The sequence below is a fragment of the Vombatus ursinus genome, unplaced genomic scaffold (assembly GCF_900497805.2).
Source record: "Vombatus ursinus unplaced genomic scaffold, bare-nosed wombat genome assembly UNPS02011591.1, whole genome shotgun sequence".
Classification (NCBI taxonomy): Eukaryota; Metazoa; Chordata; class Mammalia; order Diprotodontia; family Vombatidae; genus Vombatus; species Vombatus ursinus.
This window is the reverse complement of record NW_020951369.1, coordinates 5,594,365-5,610,105: the sequence shown is the minus strand read 5'-3', so window position 1 is coordinate 5,610,105 and position 15,741 is coordinate 5,594,365. Positions and strand designations below refer to the sequence as shown.

Below are 15,741 nucleotides of genomic sequence, written 5' to 3'. Positions count from 1 at the left end.
TTTAAATGCTTGGTAGAATTCACTTATAAATCCATCTGGTCCTGATGCTTTTTTCTTAGGAAGCTCATTTATGGCCTGTTTATTTTCTTTTTCTAAAATATGTTTCTTTAGATATCCTCTTTCCTCTTCTGTTAATCTGGGCAGTTTATGTTTTTGTAAGTATTCTTACATTTCACTTAAATTGTTAAATTTATTGGCATATAATTGGGCATATAATTGCTTTGATTTCATCTTCGTTAGTGGTATATTCACCCTTTTCATTTTTTATACTAGTGATAGGATTTTCTTTTCTCTTTTTAAAAATAATATTCATCAGTGGTTTATCTATTTTATTGTTTTTTTTTCATAATACTAAGTCCTAACTTATTAATTCAACAGGTTTCTTTTCTTACATTCAGTTTTATTAACCTTACTTTTAATTTTTAGGATTTCCGATTTGGTGTTTAATTTTAATTTATTCTTTTTCTAGTTTTTTTTTAGTTGCATACCCAATTTATTGGTCTGCTCTTTCTCTATTTTATTGATGTAAGCATTTAGGTATGTAAATTTTACTCTGATAACTGCTTTTGCTGTATCCCATAGGTTTTTGGTATGTTGTCTCATTATTATCATTCTCTTTAATAAAATTATTTGTTGTTTCTATGACTTGTTCTTTAACCCATTCATTCTTTATTTAGTCTCCAATTAATATTTAATCTGTGTTTCCATGGCCCCTTATTAAATATAATTTTATTGCATTATGCTCTGAAAAGGATACATTTAATATTTCTGCTTTTTCACATTTACCTGTAAAGTTTTTGTGCCCCAATATATGGTCAATTTTTGTAAAAGTACCATGTTCCATGAGGAAAAGATATGTTCCTTTTTATTCCCATTCAGTTCTCTCCAGATATCTATCATTTCTAGCTTATCTAAGATTCTATTTGTCTTCTTGACTTCTTTCTTATTTATTTTTTGGTTAGATTTATCTAGTTCTGAGAGGGGAAGTTTGAAGTCCCCCATTATTCCAGTTTTGCTATCTATTCCCACCTGTAATTCATTTAGCTTTTCCTTTAAAAAATTGTATACTGTAGCATTTGGTGAATATAGATTTAGCATTAATATTGCTTCATTATCTATGGTACCTTTTATCATAATATAGATTCCCTGTTTATCTCTTTTAATTAAATCTACTTTAGCTTTAACTTTGTCTGAGATCATGATTGCTACCTCTGCTTTTTTTTTGCATTGCCTGAAGCATAATAAATTCTACTCCAACCCTTTATTTTTACTCTATGTGAATCTCTCATTTTTAAATGTGTTTCTTGAAAACAATATATTGTCACATTTTGGATTTTAATCCATTCTGCTGTCCATTTCTGTTTTTTAAGTGAGTTTATCCTATTCACATTCAAAGTTATAATTATTAGTTTTGTTTTTCCCTCCACCCTATTTTTCTTCACTCTTTATCTCTCTCGCTTTTTAACCTGTCACTCCTCATATGTCTACTTTACTTCTGACCACTGCCTCCCTAATCCAAACCCCTTCCAAGAATTCCCCCCATCCTCTTCCCTTGCCCTCCCATTCCGTAACCTGCCCACCCTTGTAAGAGACCCTCTCTTATCCTCTCCCCTACCTTTCTGTTTCTTGATCTGCACATCTTTTTAACTGTCTTTCCCTTATCCTGTGCCCTCATCCTCCTATTTCTCTTTAAGTTAGGAAGACTTTTATATCCTTTTAGATGTATATATTATTACCTCTTTAACCCAGTTCTGATGAGAATCGTGTTCTAACACTACCAGGCCTTCACTCCCTCCTGCCCTCTACAGTTCTTCCATCCATACCTCATTTGTATGAGATAATTGCTCCATTTTACCTCTCCCTACCCAATTTTATTTTTTTGAATTATCCCATCATACTCAACTCAACCCCAAGCATTCTATCTATGATTGTTCTTTCAAATTACCCTGGTAATGATAACTTTCCTTTTTTTTTTTTTTTCTTTCTTTTTGGTGAGGCAGCTGGGATTAGGTGACTTTCCCAGAGTTACGCAGCTAGTGAGTGTTATGTGTCTGGGGCTGGATTTGAACTCAGGTCCTTCTGACTCCAGGGCCGGTACTCTATCCACTGCACCACTTAGCTGCCCCTAATGATAACATTCTTAAGAGTTACAGATAATAGTTTCCCATATAAGAAGTAAACAGTTTGACCTTATTAAGTCCTTTATTTTTTTATTTTATTTTATTTTATTATGTTTTTTGGCTAGGCAATGAGGTTAAGTGACTTGCCCAGGGTCACACAGCTAGTTAAGTGTTTTTATGTGTCTGAGGCCGGATTTGAACTCAGGTTCTCTGAATCCAGGGCCAATGCTCTATCCACTGTGCCACCTAGCTGCCCCTATTAAGTCCCTTATAATTGGTCTTTCGTGTATACTTTCTTATCTTTCTCCTGATTCTTATAGGTCAAATTTTCTGTTCAGTTCTGGTCTTTCCTGACAAATACCTGAAAGTCCTTTAATTTGTTAAATACCTTTTTTCTCCCCATACAGGATTATACTCAGATTTGCTTTTTTGGTAAGTTATTCTTGGTTACAAACTTAGCTCCTTTGCTCTTCAGAATATCATTTTCCATGCTCTTCAGTCTTTTAAGGTAGAAGCTGCTAAATCTTGAGTTATCCTGAATGTGGCTGCATGCATGGGTTCCCAAAGTGGGTGATATCACCCCTGGGGGGTGCTGGAATAACCTAGGGGGGTAGTAGTTTGAAATGATGCAAATTTCAAAAAAAAAAACTGTTAAAAGGATTAAAGAAAGTAGATTTCTAGGGGGGCACTGAGTAATTTTTTTTTGGAAAAGGGGGTAGTAAGCCAAATAATTTTGAGAACCTCTGCTTCACAGTATTTAAATTGTCTCTTTCTAGTTGCTTGTAATATTTCCTCCTTAACTTGATAGCTTTGAAACTTAAGTTTCTATGAGTTTTTATCTTGGGATCTCTTTCAGGAGGTGATCAGTGGACTTTTTTCAGTTTCTGTTTCACTCTAGTTTTAAAAATTCAGGGATATTTTCTTTAATAATTTCTTGAAGGATAGTGTCTAGACTCTTTTTTTGATCATAACTTTTAGGTAGCACAACAGTTCTTATGTTGTCTCTCCTTGATCTGTTCTCCAGATCAGTTCCACATTCTTATTTTCTTCATGTTTTTGATTTTGTTTTATTATTTCTTGGAATCTTATGAAGTCACTAGCTTTCCTTTGCCCAATTCTAATTTTTAAGGAGTTACTTTCTTCTGTAAGTCTTTGAATTTTTTTCTAATTGGTTGACTTTCTTTTCATAATTTTCTTGCATTACTCATTTCTTTTTTCTAATTTTTTCTTCAGCCTCTCTTCTTTGACTTTTAAATTCCTTTTTAAGCTCTTCCAAGAACTCTTTTTGGGCTTATGATTATTTTACATTTCTCTTTGAAGTAGAAGTAGTTGTTCTGATTTCACTGTCTTCTTCTAAGTTTGAACCCACATCTTCTCTATCACCATAGTAGCTATCTATAGTTGGGTTCTTTCTCTTTTGCTTACTCATTTCCTGGCTATTAACTTTGTATTAGAGTTGGGCTCTAGTCCCAAGGAGTGGGGTATAGTGTTTCAAGCTTCAGGTTTTTCATGCTGTTGTTTTCTGAGTTCTATCCCTGGGACCTGACCTTAAGTGCTCCTGCCTTCCCCTGAGCCACGACCCTCAGCAATGTTCTCACAACAAACACTCTTACTCTCTGTGGTCTTTCCTGTGGCTGCAAGCTTCAGTTCATCCCTCTATCCTGGAACCAAAACCATGGATTCTGCTCTGCTGAGAGTGACCACAGCCAGCAGGGGCCCTGCTCTACGCAGTCTGCACTCACCCATGTGTGCTCACTCCTCTTCACCCAAGTGCACCTGAGCCCCAAGTCCAGCAACAGTGGAGGGCTCCACAGTCTTCCCCTGATCGGCAGTCTGACCTCCACACTGTCCACAGGGCAAAAGTTCCTCGAGCTAAGGCTGCCCCTGATACAGCCAGGGCTTGTTGTTTGTTGATTCTACACCAGTCAGGCCAGACCTCCCCCCCTCCCCCACCCTGGAAGGTCACACCTTTCCTAATGTCCTCCTAGGTTGTTTTAGGCTGGACAACTGCTTTATCCCAACTTTTAATTATTTCTGCCTCAGTAAAGTTCACTTTGAGACATTATTTTAATTTTTGGGGGGGAATTTGCAAGAATCAGATAATTTCCTGCCTTATTTCACCATCTTCCCAGAATCCTCAGTCTTTTAATATTTTATGTATAATTCTACCCCAGTTAAGGGATGTTAGTTTAACTGTTAGCTTTTGCTGTCACCACATGACCGGCCAACCTCCTTTACAGCCATGTACACCTTTGAGCCACTTTGTAATAGTAGTGATAATTGCTACTTGTGTGACTTTGGGCAAGTTTCTTCACCTTCTTCAACTTCGTTTTTTCATCTGTAAAATAAAGTTGGATTATGTCTCATCTAGCTCTGGCTTTATTATCATATGATCTTAATACCCCAGGGTCATAGCACAATAGAAGTACAGAAACTCATCCAACATCTAAAATATAATAGTCACAAAGTAGCAGTGACAAGTATGCCTTTAATCCCAAGTGATTTCTGCCTCAGCCAGGAAGCCTCTTCTCTGTTTCCTTGCAAGGATAAACGCCATTCCCAGGCATCGCCACCCCAGCCTGTGGGTGGGAGCAGATGAGCCATGTCAAGGAAGTTCATCTGAAAGAAGTAGAAGTAGGAAGTGTCGGTCTAGATTTAAGAACAATACTGATAGTACTTTATCCTTTAATTGCAATCAGTTTTCCAGCAGCAGGTTTCATGTCCCCAGCATCCCATGGAATATACAGGTTGCTTAGCTGGTATTTACATCTATGATTATACCATAAGTAAGATTAATGGTTGAACTCTTGCCTCTTTTTTTCAGCATAGTCCTGACACATCGTGTTAATTATCTGACTCACGCTTTAACTATTTATTATTTCAAATTCTTACAAGTGAAACCCAAGATGATTTATTTCAGGAGACTGAGAACCGGCAACTTATGGAGGACCTTCGAAAGGCTGTTGAACAGGCTGAAAGCTGGGAAGCCAAAGCCCGCCAAACCGAGGCAGACAACAACACTATCAAACTGGAACTTTTAAGTGCAGAGGCAGAGAGTAACAGACTAAAAGAAAAAGTGGACTCGCTCAATAGAGAGGTTGAGCAAGTAAGCTGGGAATGCGTGTCAGCAGTTGATCTTGAATTATACTTAAATAGGATTTGGTAAAGCTTCCAAACCCTTAAACCACTAGACTGATTCTTTAATTTTTCTCTTGAAGGCAGAAATTAAGTTGTGACTAGGAGCCTTTTCCCAGGTCCAGGCTATTGGTCAGATAACAGTACTTTAGATTTATATTGTACTTCATAGTTTTGAAAGTATTTTCACATCCAATGCTGAATTTCATCCTCAGTATTACTCTTAGTCTTTGGAGAAAAAAAATTTCTGAAAATAACTAAATAAGTATAATTCCTCAGCATTCGTAAACATTTGAAAGCACTTGGCTTTTATTTTTAACAACATGCTGAAGTTTTTAACATGCTGTCAAACATAACAACAACAATTGATGGCTACCTAGGTCCCTGATTTTCAAGATTCTGTTAGTAAGCACTAGAGAGCTATCAGTTTCTTTTTTATGGTAATAAGGTCAGCATCACTGTGACTGACATTAAGAACTGGGTATTATGGATGTGAGAAGGCAATATTTAAATAATAATAATAATAATAATAATAATAATTATACCATAAAACACTTGGTCAGGCCTGTGACAGGTAGCCAATATGATCAAACATCTTGTGGGAGTCAGCCTTAGAACTGAAAGCTTTTAAAAGTGCAGGGTTTTGGGGCAGCTAGGTGGCACAGTGGATACAGCACCGGCCCTGGATTCAGGAGGACCTGACCTCAAATCCAGCCTCAGACACATAACACTTACTAGCTGTGTGACCCTCAACCAGATTGCCTAGCCCCCCCACCCCAAAAAAAAGTGCAGGTTTTTATTTCAAGCTTTCAAAAAAGAACAACCCAAACCCTGACTCCAGAGTTTCTACAAAAAGCTTAAATATTCTAGTTTACCTTTTTACCTAGTTAGAAATGTACTATCGACATATCATAGAATGCACCTTATGGAGTATTGGTAAAGAAGTTTTGCTGTATTTCATTTCTTAAATGTCAGTTGCTTTTCTATGCTATGTTTCTTTTCTCTGTCTCTCTCATCTTTCTTTTTTGAATCAAATTGATATTTCTCTGTAACTAACTTAGTCATCTTGTTCTGCCAGCACTTAAATGCAGAAAGGTTGTACAAGTCTCAGATTTCCACTTTGCACAAATCCCTTTTAAAGATGGAAGAGGAGCTTCAGAAGGTTCAGTTTGAGAAAGTCTCTGCCCTTGCAGATTTGTCTTCCACACGGGAACTCTGTATAAAACTGGACTCTAGCAAAGAACTACTCAGTCGACAGCTTATTGCCAAAGATCAAGAAATAGATATGGTATTTAAGCCAGACATTAAAAACAGTTGTTTATATTGCATACGTTCTCTGAAGAATCTAAGGGGTTCTAGCCTTCCTTTGAAAAATGAAATTTCATTTTATAAAGGTTTATGTTTTGCATTCAAACATTAAGAGATGCCTTTCAACTACAGAACTGTATTTTTAAGGCCCTTAAGTTCAGTTTTCTCTGCTGTTTTCCATACAGCTCAAGAATCTGTAAGTTCTTTATTAAGATTTCAAATGAAATCTTATTTTAAATTTGTCATTTGAATTTATTTTCATTTAGAGGAATTTAAGGGTACATATGATACATTAACCAGGAGAGAATCTTTAAGTTTCTACAACTGGTATACAATTTTGATTATATGCTGTTATTATAATAAAAATTATACTTTATTTTTAAATGAATGGAAATAATTTTCTTAAAAATTAAATAAATCCCTTTGATGTGTGATGAAGAAATAAAGTTTTATCTTTCATAAATCTGGACTAATGTCTATGAATAGGGAACAGCTATTAGTAAATCACTTAGAGTCATGTTTACACTTTGGTTTAAAGCTATTTTTTCAAACTGAGGTGTCTTTAGCTCTAGAAAGTGTTGCCTTTTAGTAAAAGTAATACATGCTTAAGTTTCTTAAATAAAAATTTCTTGTCCTTTTTTTTTTTCTAGTAAGGGCTTGAATAGACGTTTTTATGGAATGGCAATTCTCAGAGAGGCCCAGCATCTTTTTAAAGATATTAAATGCTTATTCCCTTAGAACATTCAGTTCTGGCTAATGAATGGTGCTAATAGCTCTTCTCTGTTATAAGTACATTAACCTAAGTTTAATCATTAACTGGGACATTTATGTATCTGAATAAATATAAAAAGAGACATATCCCTACATGAACTAAAATATATAGTTAATAAATGGATAGCACACTGGATAGTAAATCTAAAGCTAGAGGATCTATAAAGCAACAATTCAACTAAGTGAAAATGTAACTCCTCTGTTTTTTGTTAGTCCTTTGCCAATTTTTATTTGGAATTTGTGTGGAATTACAGAATACCGGTATTTTTACCTCTCAGGGACTAAATGTCTAAAAAAATTAATCCACTTGGATAGTTTCATAGTTGTATTTTAGGTATTTCTCTCCCTAATATAAAGTTCCTGTAACTTATATTATGCATTCAATTGTGTTTTTCTCATGCATTTAAACTTAGTAGTATAATTTTTACATATTTTACATACTTTTTTATCTTTAAAGACAACTAGGAGTGATAGGAAGAAGACAAAGTATCTCTAGCTGTGATTTTATCATTTAAATGCAAGAGAAGAAAGCATATTGATATATAACTTAGGCAGGCATGTTCAAATTATTTTAATATCAATATAGTTAGGGATTCCTGATCCCTTTGTGGTTTCAGTTTGCTGTCTTTAAAATAAATACACTAAATCTCCTTTTTTTCTCCCTTTTATTTTCAGTCCTACGGGGCAGCTAGGGATCATGTGTATCCTCCTCAAATTATTTTCCCACGATAGAATTACTTCAGTTTTGTAAAGATATAATAATAAATACAAAATTACAGAGGGATATTAAAACTGGAAGTGGGATTAGATTTCTAATTTCTGGTCAATGATTCTCTGTTTAAAAGAGAGGAATTTTGGGGGGAAATTTTATTTGGAGGAATATCAAAAGGATGTTTTTTAAAGCTCCTTAATTCCTAATTGGGGCAAGGTAAAGTTTGTTTAGAAATTTTATTAGAAAATTTTTAGAGAATACCTTAATTTATAATTGATGGCAGTGGATTTTATGTAGTATATATCTTAGTTTATGACAGCTCTAAGAACCTAGCAACATTTTTTAAGGAAACAGTGTGCCATGTTTTGGCCACAGTTCAAATAGCTGGCTTAAGAAAACACTTAGAGGAGAACCCACCAGAAATATATATAGAATTAAGAATGTGAAAGAATGAATTACTACAGTCCCACGGGGCAGCTAGGGTCCATGTATACCCTCCTCAAATTATTTTCCCTGGGTAGAACTACTTAAGTTTTGTAGAGATATAATAATAAATACAAAATTAAAGAGGAATATTAAAACTGGAAGTGGGACTAGATTTCCAACTTCTGGTCAATGATTCTCTGTTTAAATTAGTAATAAGTCTGGTTTGATCAGGAAATTGGAAAGGGATTTTTTTTCCATTCTTCAGTTCTGCAGAGTCTGATGTGCCCTGCAAATATAGAAGGGGAGAAGTAGGCCATATATTGAAATAGAGGAACAAGAAGCATTGGTGAGTGTACACATGATGCTAAAAGTGTGCTCAGATAGCATATCACTTAAATAGATGGGAGTAAGTTTAAATATCTTCCTATTATTGTACAGGTGGAGAATGAGTTAGATTCTGCTCGAAATGAAGTAGAACTTCTTAGGAACCAGATGGCGAACGATAGAATCTCCATGCAGAATCTAGAAGCTTTGCTGGTAGCCAATCGGGACAAAGAGTACCAGACTCAAGTAGCACTTCAAGAAAAGGAATCTGAAATCCAGCTTCTAAAAGAGCACCTTTGTTTGGCTGAAAATAAAATGTGAGTCAGCCAGGAATATCTCAACATAACTACCCCTTCTGATTATCAAAACTCTTGAAAAAGTATGCAGTCATAGAATTTTGGAGCCAGAAGGATCTTCAGGATAAACTAGTTCAGCTCCTTCATTTTACAGATGGAGAAACTAAGGGACACATACCCTGTATACAGTTGTTTGACCAAAACCATTTTTCACATGAGTTCATAGAACTGTTAGAAACAAGCATTTTCAGATCTGAAGATTTATATATATATATGTATATGTATGTATATGTATATGTATGTGTATATGTATATGTATATGTATATGTATATATAAGCTGCTTGGCACAGTGCAGAGTCCCTAGTTTTCCCTCATCCACCCCTGTGATTACCAAAAATGTTTTATCCACATAGCTGAAGGTAACATCATGATCACTTTTCACAAGACCCTACTCTTAGCCCACAAATTCTTTATTCAGCCTCAATACTGGCCCTCTGTTTTCTGTTCACCCTACATCAGCTTTAGATATGGATAGAAATATAGAATGGCACGGGAGCATTGACAAGGCATAGGATTATAGGGTCCATGATAATATCATTTTAGTGACTGCTTTCTGGCAATTTTAGTACTCTGAGGACCTGGAAATCATGACTTACAGCCATGACATTCATCTTAGTTCATTTTCTTATTTTGATGTCTTCATTGTCAGCTAACAAATGACAGCTGACAGAGATCTACCACATTGGGAACATAGGAGTACTCCCAATTTCAGCTAACCATATCTACTTTGATATGCAGGTGCATACTATTGATAGAATAATTGATAGAATGACTAAAGATAATAAATTTTTTTTATTTACCCAAGAGGTCTAGGTTTCAGTAGTATGTGTTACATAATTGAGGTTACAAAGGAGAGAGGCTAAAATACAGTTTTTGTTTTTTTGTTTAACAAGTATTTATTAAGTACTTAATATGTGCCAGCCACTATGCCAAGCTTTACAGATATTATCTCATTTTATCCTTATAACAACCCTGAAAGGTAGGTACTATTATCCCCATTTTCCAGATAAGGAAACTGAGGCAGGCAGTGGCTAAGTAACTTGCCCAGGCTCACACAGCTAGTGAGTGTCTGAAATCAGATTTGAACTTAAGTCTTCCTCACTCCAAGGCCAGTGCTCTCTATCCATTGAGCTGCCTAGCTGCCTGCTAGTTTGTACTAGCATCCATGTTCTCCTCCTGAAATATGGAGCCCAGACCTTGGGATTTAGTCTTATAACCAGGACAGTAACTATATGTATATGTGATATATATATATATATAGATATATATATATCTATATATATATGTTTATATATGTACATTCATCTATGTACATATTTGTAATGAGATACTTAAGAATTCACTTAAATTGATAAGAATTAGTTTTTTAAATTTTATTTCACACTTTTAGGCATCAGTAAAAACATCCAAATATACTTCTTTCATTCAGCAACATTCATTAAGTGCCTGTTTATGTAAGACACTGGAGATTAAAAAGAAAAAAAAAACCAGCCCTCTTAAGGAGCTTATCTTCTCCTAGGAGTCAAGAACATGTATGCAGATAAGTAAATGTGAAGTAATTTCAAGATGGGAAGAGTACAAGTAGCTGAGGGGGGGATCAGGAAAGACAGACCTCTGTAGAAGGTGGTCCCTAAGCTCTGAAGAAAGCTAGGGATTCTCCAAGGGCCCCACCTGTCAGAGCAGACCACAGACTGACCACCTGTGCCAAAACACAGAAGCTGAAGACGAAATGTCATAGAGGACAGTTACAACATTAATCATGTGAAGGAAAAAAATATGAAATATGACTAAAAAGTCAGTGGAAGCCGTACTGTCAAGACCTTTTAATATCAGGGCAAGGGTTTAGTATTTTTTCCCCAAAGGCAATAAGGAACAGTGGAAAAATAAGTACGGTGGAAAAAGCCCAGACTCTGAAGCCAGAGGACCAAGGGTCAAATCCCACCTCTCACATGACTTAGGTGACCTTGGGACATTCACTCACATAACTTCTCTGGGCTGGAGTTTTCTTGTCTTTAAAAAAGGAACTTGGACGAAATGACCTCTGAGATTCATTTCAGCTGTATTATCTATGATCTTAAAAGTATCTTAACAGAGTTGTGGTATGATCAAATCTGTGTTTTAAGAATATCAGTTTGGCATTTGTATCTAGGATTTGTATATAGGATCTGAGAGGAGAGAGAGTAGAAGCAGGATGGGCATTTAGGATCCTATTGCACTAGTCTAGGTGAAAGGTGTTCAACTTAGTTTAATGGCCTAAACTAAGGTAGAATCTGTGCAAGAAGAGAAAAAGCAGATGAATGCAGAAAAAGTGTGGAGGTGGAGTCCACAAGACTTAGCAGCAGAGTTGGCTGAGGGAGAAGGAGGCTGAAGGTTGTGAACCTAAATGACCGGACGGTTAATTGTGCCCTCAACAGAAATGGAACTTTAGAAGAATGATAGGTTTGGTGATATAGATAATTCTGGACATACTGAATTTGAGATGCCTATGAGACAGCTAAATGAAGATGTTCATCAGGGCAGTTAGAGGTATGGAACTGGAGTTGAGAAGAGAGATTAGATGAGGGCTAGATATGTAGATGTGAAAGTCATAATTGAAGCTACAGAAACTGATGAATTCTTCAAAGGAGAGTAAAATTTAAATAAATGAAAGTGTGTACCCTATTATATTCAAGTATATTTAAATATTTAAAAGTAGCTAAGCTATATTTTACAATAATGACTTCCACTGGTAAATGTGATAAACCTATTAGGAGTTTGTATTAATAGCATATTAAGTGTCAGGTAAATTAGGGTGAATGATAATAATACCATCCTGCATTTATGTAATAGTTTTACTTTTAATGTGGTATTTGTAGTTATTATTTGAGATAGATAGTACAAGTGGTATTATCCACATTTTCCTGATGAAAAATTTGAGGCATAAAGAAATTGTCATTATTGGACCTAGTATTGGATTCCAGATCTCTCAGACCATTTTTCTATGTCATATAGACTGTATTTTAAAAGTTTGTGTTGGGGCAGCTAGGTGGCACAGTGGATAGAGCACTGGCCCTGAAGGCAAGAGGACCTGAGTTCAAATCTGGCCTTAGACCAAACACTTGACACTTATTAGCTGTGTGACCCTGGGCAAATCACTTGACCCCAATTACCTAAAAAAAAAAAAAAAAGTGTGTGTGTGTGTGTACACCATACCACATAAAACAGGAACATGGAGAGAGAATGCTTGATTTTAGTTTGGATATAATTGGGAGATCATTGACAAGGAATTAGCAGTATTTTCAGCTCCATCATATCTCCTTTAACTTTTTTCCATAGGGCCATTCAAAGTCGAGATGTTGCCCAGTTCAGAAATGTAGTAACACAACTGGAAGCTGATCTAGATATTACAAAAAGACAACTAGGGACAGAGCGCTTTGAAAGGTAAGTTGACAACCATGCATTGTTTATCCTTCAAAATATTTTTTTTTGTAGAAACAATGGAGTTAGAGAAATTCAAGATGAGCAAATCTTAATATATGATCTGAGTTACAATTTATCATGGAGCTAGTAATCCCATTGTATATAAAATGCTAAAATATCACAATTATCTCTTAGAGAGCGGGCTGTACAAGAACTTCGTCGCCAGAATTATACTTCTTCCAATTATTATCACATGAGCTCTACAATAAAACCAACACCTAGGTGTCATTCACCTGACCGTGCTCTTCATCGATCCCCTGATCGAGGCCTAGACAGATCACTGGAAGAGTAAGTGGTTCCAGGATCCATTCTTGTGGAAAAACACATGGAGATGTACACTGAACAATTGGGGGAGGTAGGAAACCCAAGAAACAGCATATTATTGCTAATGATTTTTAAAATTATGTCATGATTGCAGGGCTATATTTACATAGAAACCAAAAATGTACCGATAATTACAATGTATGTCTCAAGATATTGAAGCGAATAAAATGCTTTGTGGTATCTAATTTTGCCATAAATGTTTTTTTATTTGTTAAAGCACTGATTGATTTGTGTGTGTATGTACATATATATACGTATGTATATATGCACATATACACATGTATTTATACTTATTTTTATGTATCTGTTACTCTTTTATTAACTTATTTTCATTATACATTGCCAGCTAATTATTTCAGTGTCATTGAATATGGATGCAGGTACACATCACTCTGGTTACGTAATAGGACAAATAGTCAAGGGGAAATATTTTTGAACATCTTTAAGAACAGGAACCATATACAGAATGGATTTCTGAGAAGAATTCATACCAAGTGAATGACATTTTATTTGATTTGCAAGTTATTTTTCCTGTCTTTAACTGCAAATCCCTGTTGCAGACTTCCTCTTCCCTTTGAAAACCTAAAAGAGAGATGCAGAAACTTTTCCCATAATTATGTTTCTGAGAAAAATTTTGTTCTAGACCAACTTTTCTAAGTTGAGCTTTGGAGCAATCAAAAAGATAAGTAAAAAATGTTGTATTGAAAAAGTCTAATATGAAAAAAATAGTTCAGGTTTGTGCTGAATGATCTCATCTTTCAATAAAGTAAGCACATTTTAAAACCCATACAGATTTCCAGTGCCCAGATTGAGCTGTAAGAGGCTTCAATATCATCTCATCTAACCCCTTAATTTTACAGAGGAAGAAATGGGAATTAGTATATGTTTTTTTTTGTTTTATGTTTTTTATTTTGTTAGTAATAATTCCCTAGTCACAATATAGAATTTTAATATTTGATTTTTAGGTTGGATTTGAGTTTCATAATAGTACATCAAATCAAATGACAGGGAATTCCCAGGATATTTTTCTCCTCATTTGTAACCAAACATTTTGAGATAATCAGAGAGCATATGCAGTCATAAAGACATGTATATTTTTAAAGCCTAAACAATTTTGTCAAATCTAGGGCAGACCTTACATTTGATTATTGAAAATTTGTTAAATGGCTAAGTGTTTAATTAACATGTTTTTGAAAATAAATAATGTTACAATCAGGCACATATAATACTTTTATTTAAAAAAAAGTTACAGAAAATAAGTATGTGCCAAGAGCCTAAAGGAGAGTGAGATCTAAGGAATATTATGACTTTCCATTATTCTATTTTGATTAGGTTTTTATGGAACTTTCCTTATTCATAAAAACTCTGAATATTCTTGACTAACTGTATATTCAGTTCTCTTAGTTTTGTAACGTGGTTTACCTTAGGAAACAATGAAGGTGGCAAAAGGAGGGTAAAAACAGCAGAGTTTGTACAGATTTAGTAAACAAGTGAAGAATCTTGCAGTTTTGTTCAAAAGTTTCCCTTATCCATTTATTGTAGAACTCAATATTATCGCCTAAATTTTAAATCTTCTAACTTCTACATTCTCCTCAAGCCTTTTACTAGCAATAAAATAACAAGATTGTGGATTATTTTATTCCTGAGTTTTGAGAAGTTGGAAAATTTTTAGATCTTGCATATACTAACCCTGGAATACATTTTTATATGGTTAAACTATATATATATATATATAGATATAGATATATATTTGAGTTGTAAAATTTTAAATTAGTATTTTTTTTTTTATAGGAATCTGTCCTTTAGAGATTTTTGACACATGAAGGTTCTTCATCCTCTGGAAAGCAAGGGTTAAAAACTGAACTCAAGTTTATGCTGTATAATTGATTTTATCTTTTGAATGCTTGACAATGTTAAATGTATTTATTGACCTCAAGAGAACAAACTCTGAATCAGCCATGGTGTTCTGTTTCATACAGCTAATCTCTTGTTATTATGCCATATTGCAGTGACTCAGCTTGACATTCAGAAGGAAAAATGCATATGGCTGTGTCGATCCACACATTAATAGTGAGTGTAAAGAAAAAGATTTGCCTACTCCACTATTGAAGGCTGTGGAATAACATTGTTCCTGGAGAGAAAATAAAGAAACTTATGAAAAGAGGGAAAAGTGTTTTACAAAACTGATTTCTTTTCCTTTTTTTGGTATCTAATGTGGTTGGTTAAATTTTATCTTTGTGATTTGTGCTTTCACGTCTAAAGAAATTGTGCCAAAATTGGCAAACTTTTTTTTTTATTTGATCAATACTGGTCTGGGACCCAGTATTTCTCTCCATTTTGGAACCAACTTAATAAAGTCCATATCATCTGATTTCAAAGAAGCAGAAAGTACAAGTGTGTCAGTGATGTTCAGTACATACTGTTGTACAATTCAAAGACCTAATTAACAAACATTTTCTACAATTGTGTTTACTTCCACTATTGTTAGAAAGGTAGGTGATGATATATCTGTAAAGAATGTAAGATAACAGTCTGTATTTTTAATGAGTTTTCTTAAAAAAATTAAAGTACTGCAATCAAATTTTTTGCCTGTGACAGATTTCTGTAGTCTGTATAACTGAAGTGCAGTGACAAATTTCAAATTTTTCTGAAACCTTCCCAGTTATTATGTTCTTAATCTATTGATAGGCTTCAATTTAATATGAATTTGAATGCCTGAACACTGTTTTCTTATCACTCTTAGCCATTTATATTCTACTCCTTTCATGAAAAAGAAAAAAAGACCCAAATCTGTTTGACTGACAC

General features: G+C 34.7%; 1 protein-coding gene across 15 annotated transcripts in view; it reads left to right on the top strand.

Annotated features, from left to right (window-relative positions):
- TSGA10 (testis specific 10) overlaps window positions 1-15,459 on the top strand; it is a 99,162-nt gene extending 83,703 nt beyond the window's left edge. For 11 of the 15 annotated variants that reach the window (XM_027856666.1, XM_027856664.1, XM_027856670.1 and 8 more), the window contains 6 exons: window positions 5,041-5,226; window positions 6,334-6,543; window positions 8,911-9,113; window positions 12,469-12,573; window positions 12,748-12,900; window positions 14,728-15,459. In XM_027856666.1, the coding sequence (XP_027712467.1) occupies window positions 5,041-5,226; window positions 6,334-6,543; window positions 8,911-9,113; window positions 12,469-12,573; window positions 12,748-12,900; window positions 14,728-14,752 (882 nt within the window). In that variant the 3' untranslated portion in view covers window positions 14,753-15,459. Of the gene's footprint in view, window positions 1-5,040; window positions 5,227-6,333; window positions 6,544-8,910; window positions 9,114-12,468; window positions 12,574-12,747; window positions 12,968-14,727 lie in introns of all 15 variants that reach the window. The other 4 variants (XR_003568619.1, XR_003568618.1, XR_003568620.1 and 1 more) reach the window with 3 other exon arrangements.
- Window positions 15,460-15,741: the final 282 nt, after the last annotated feature.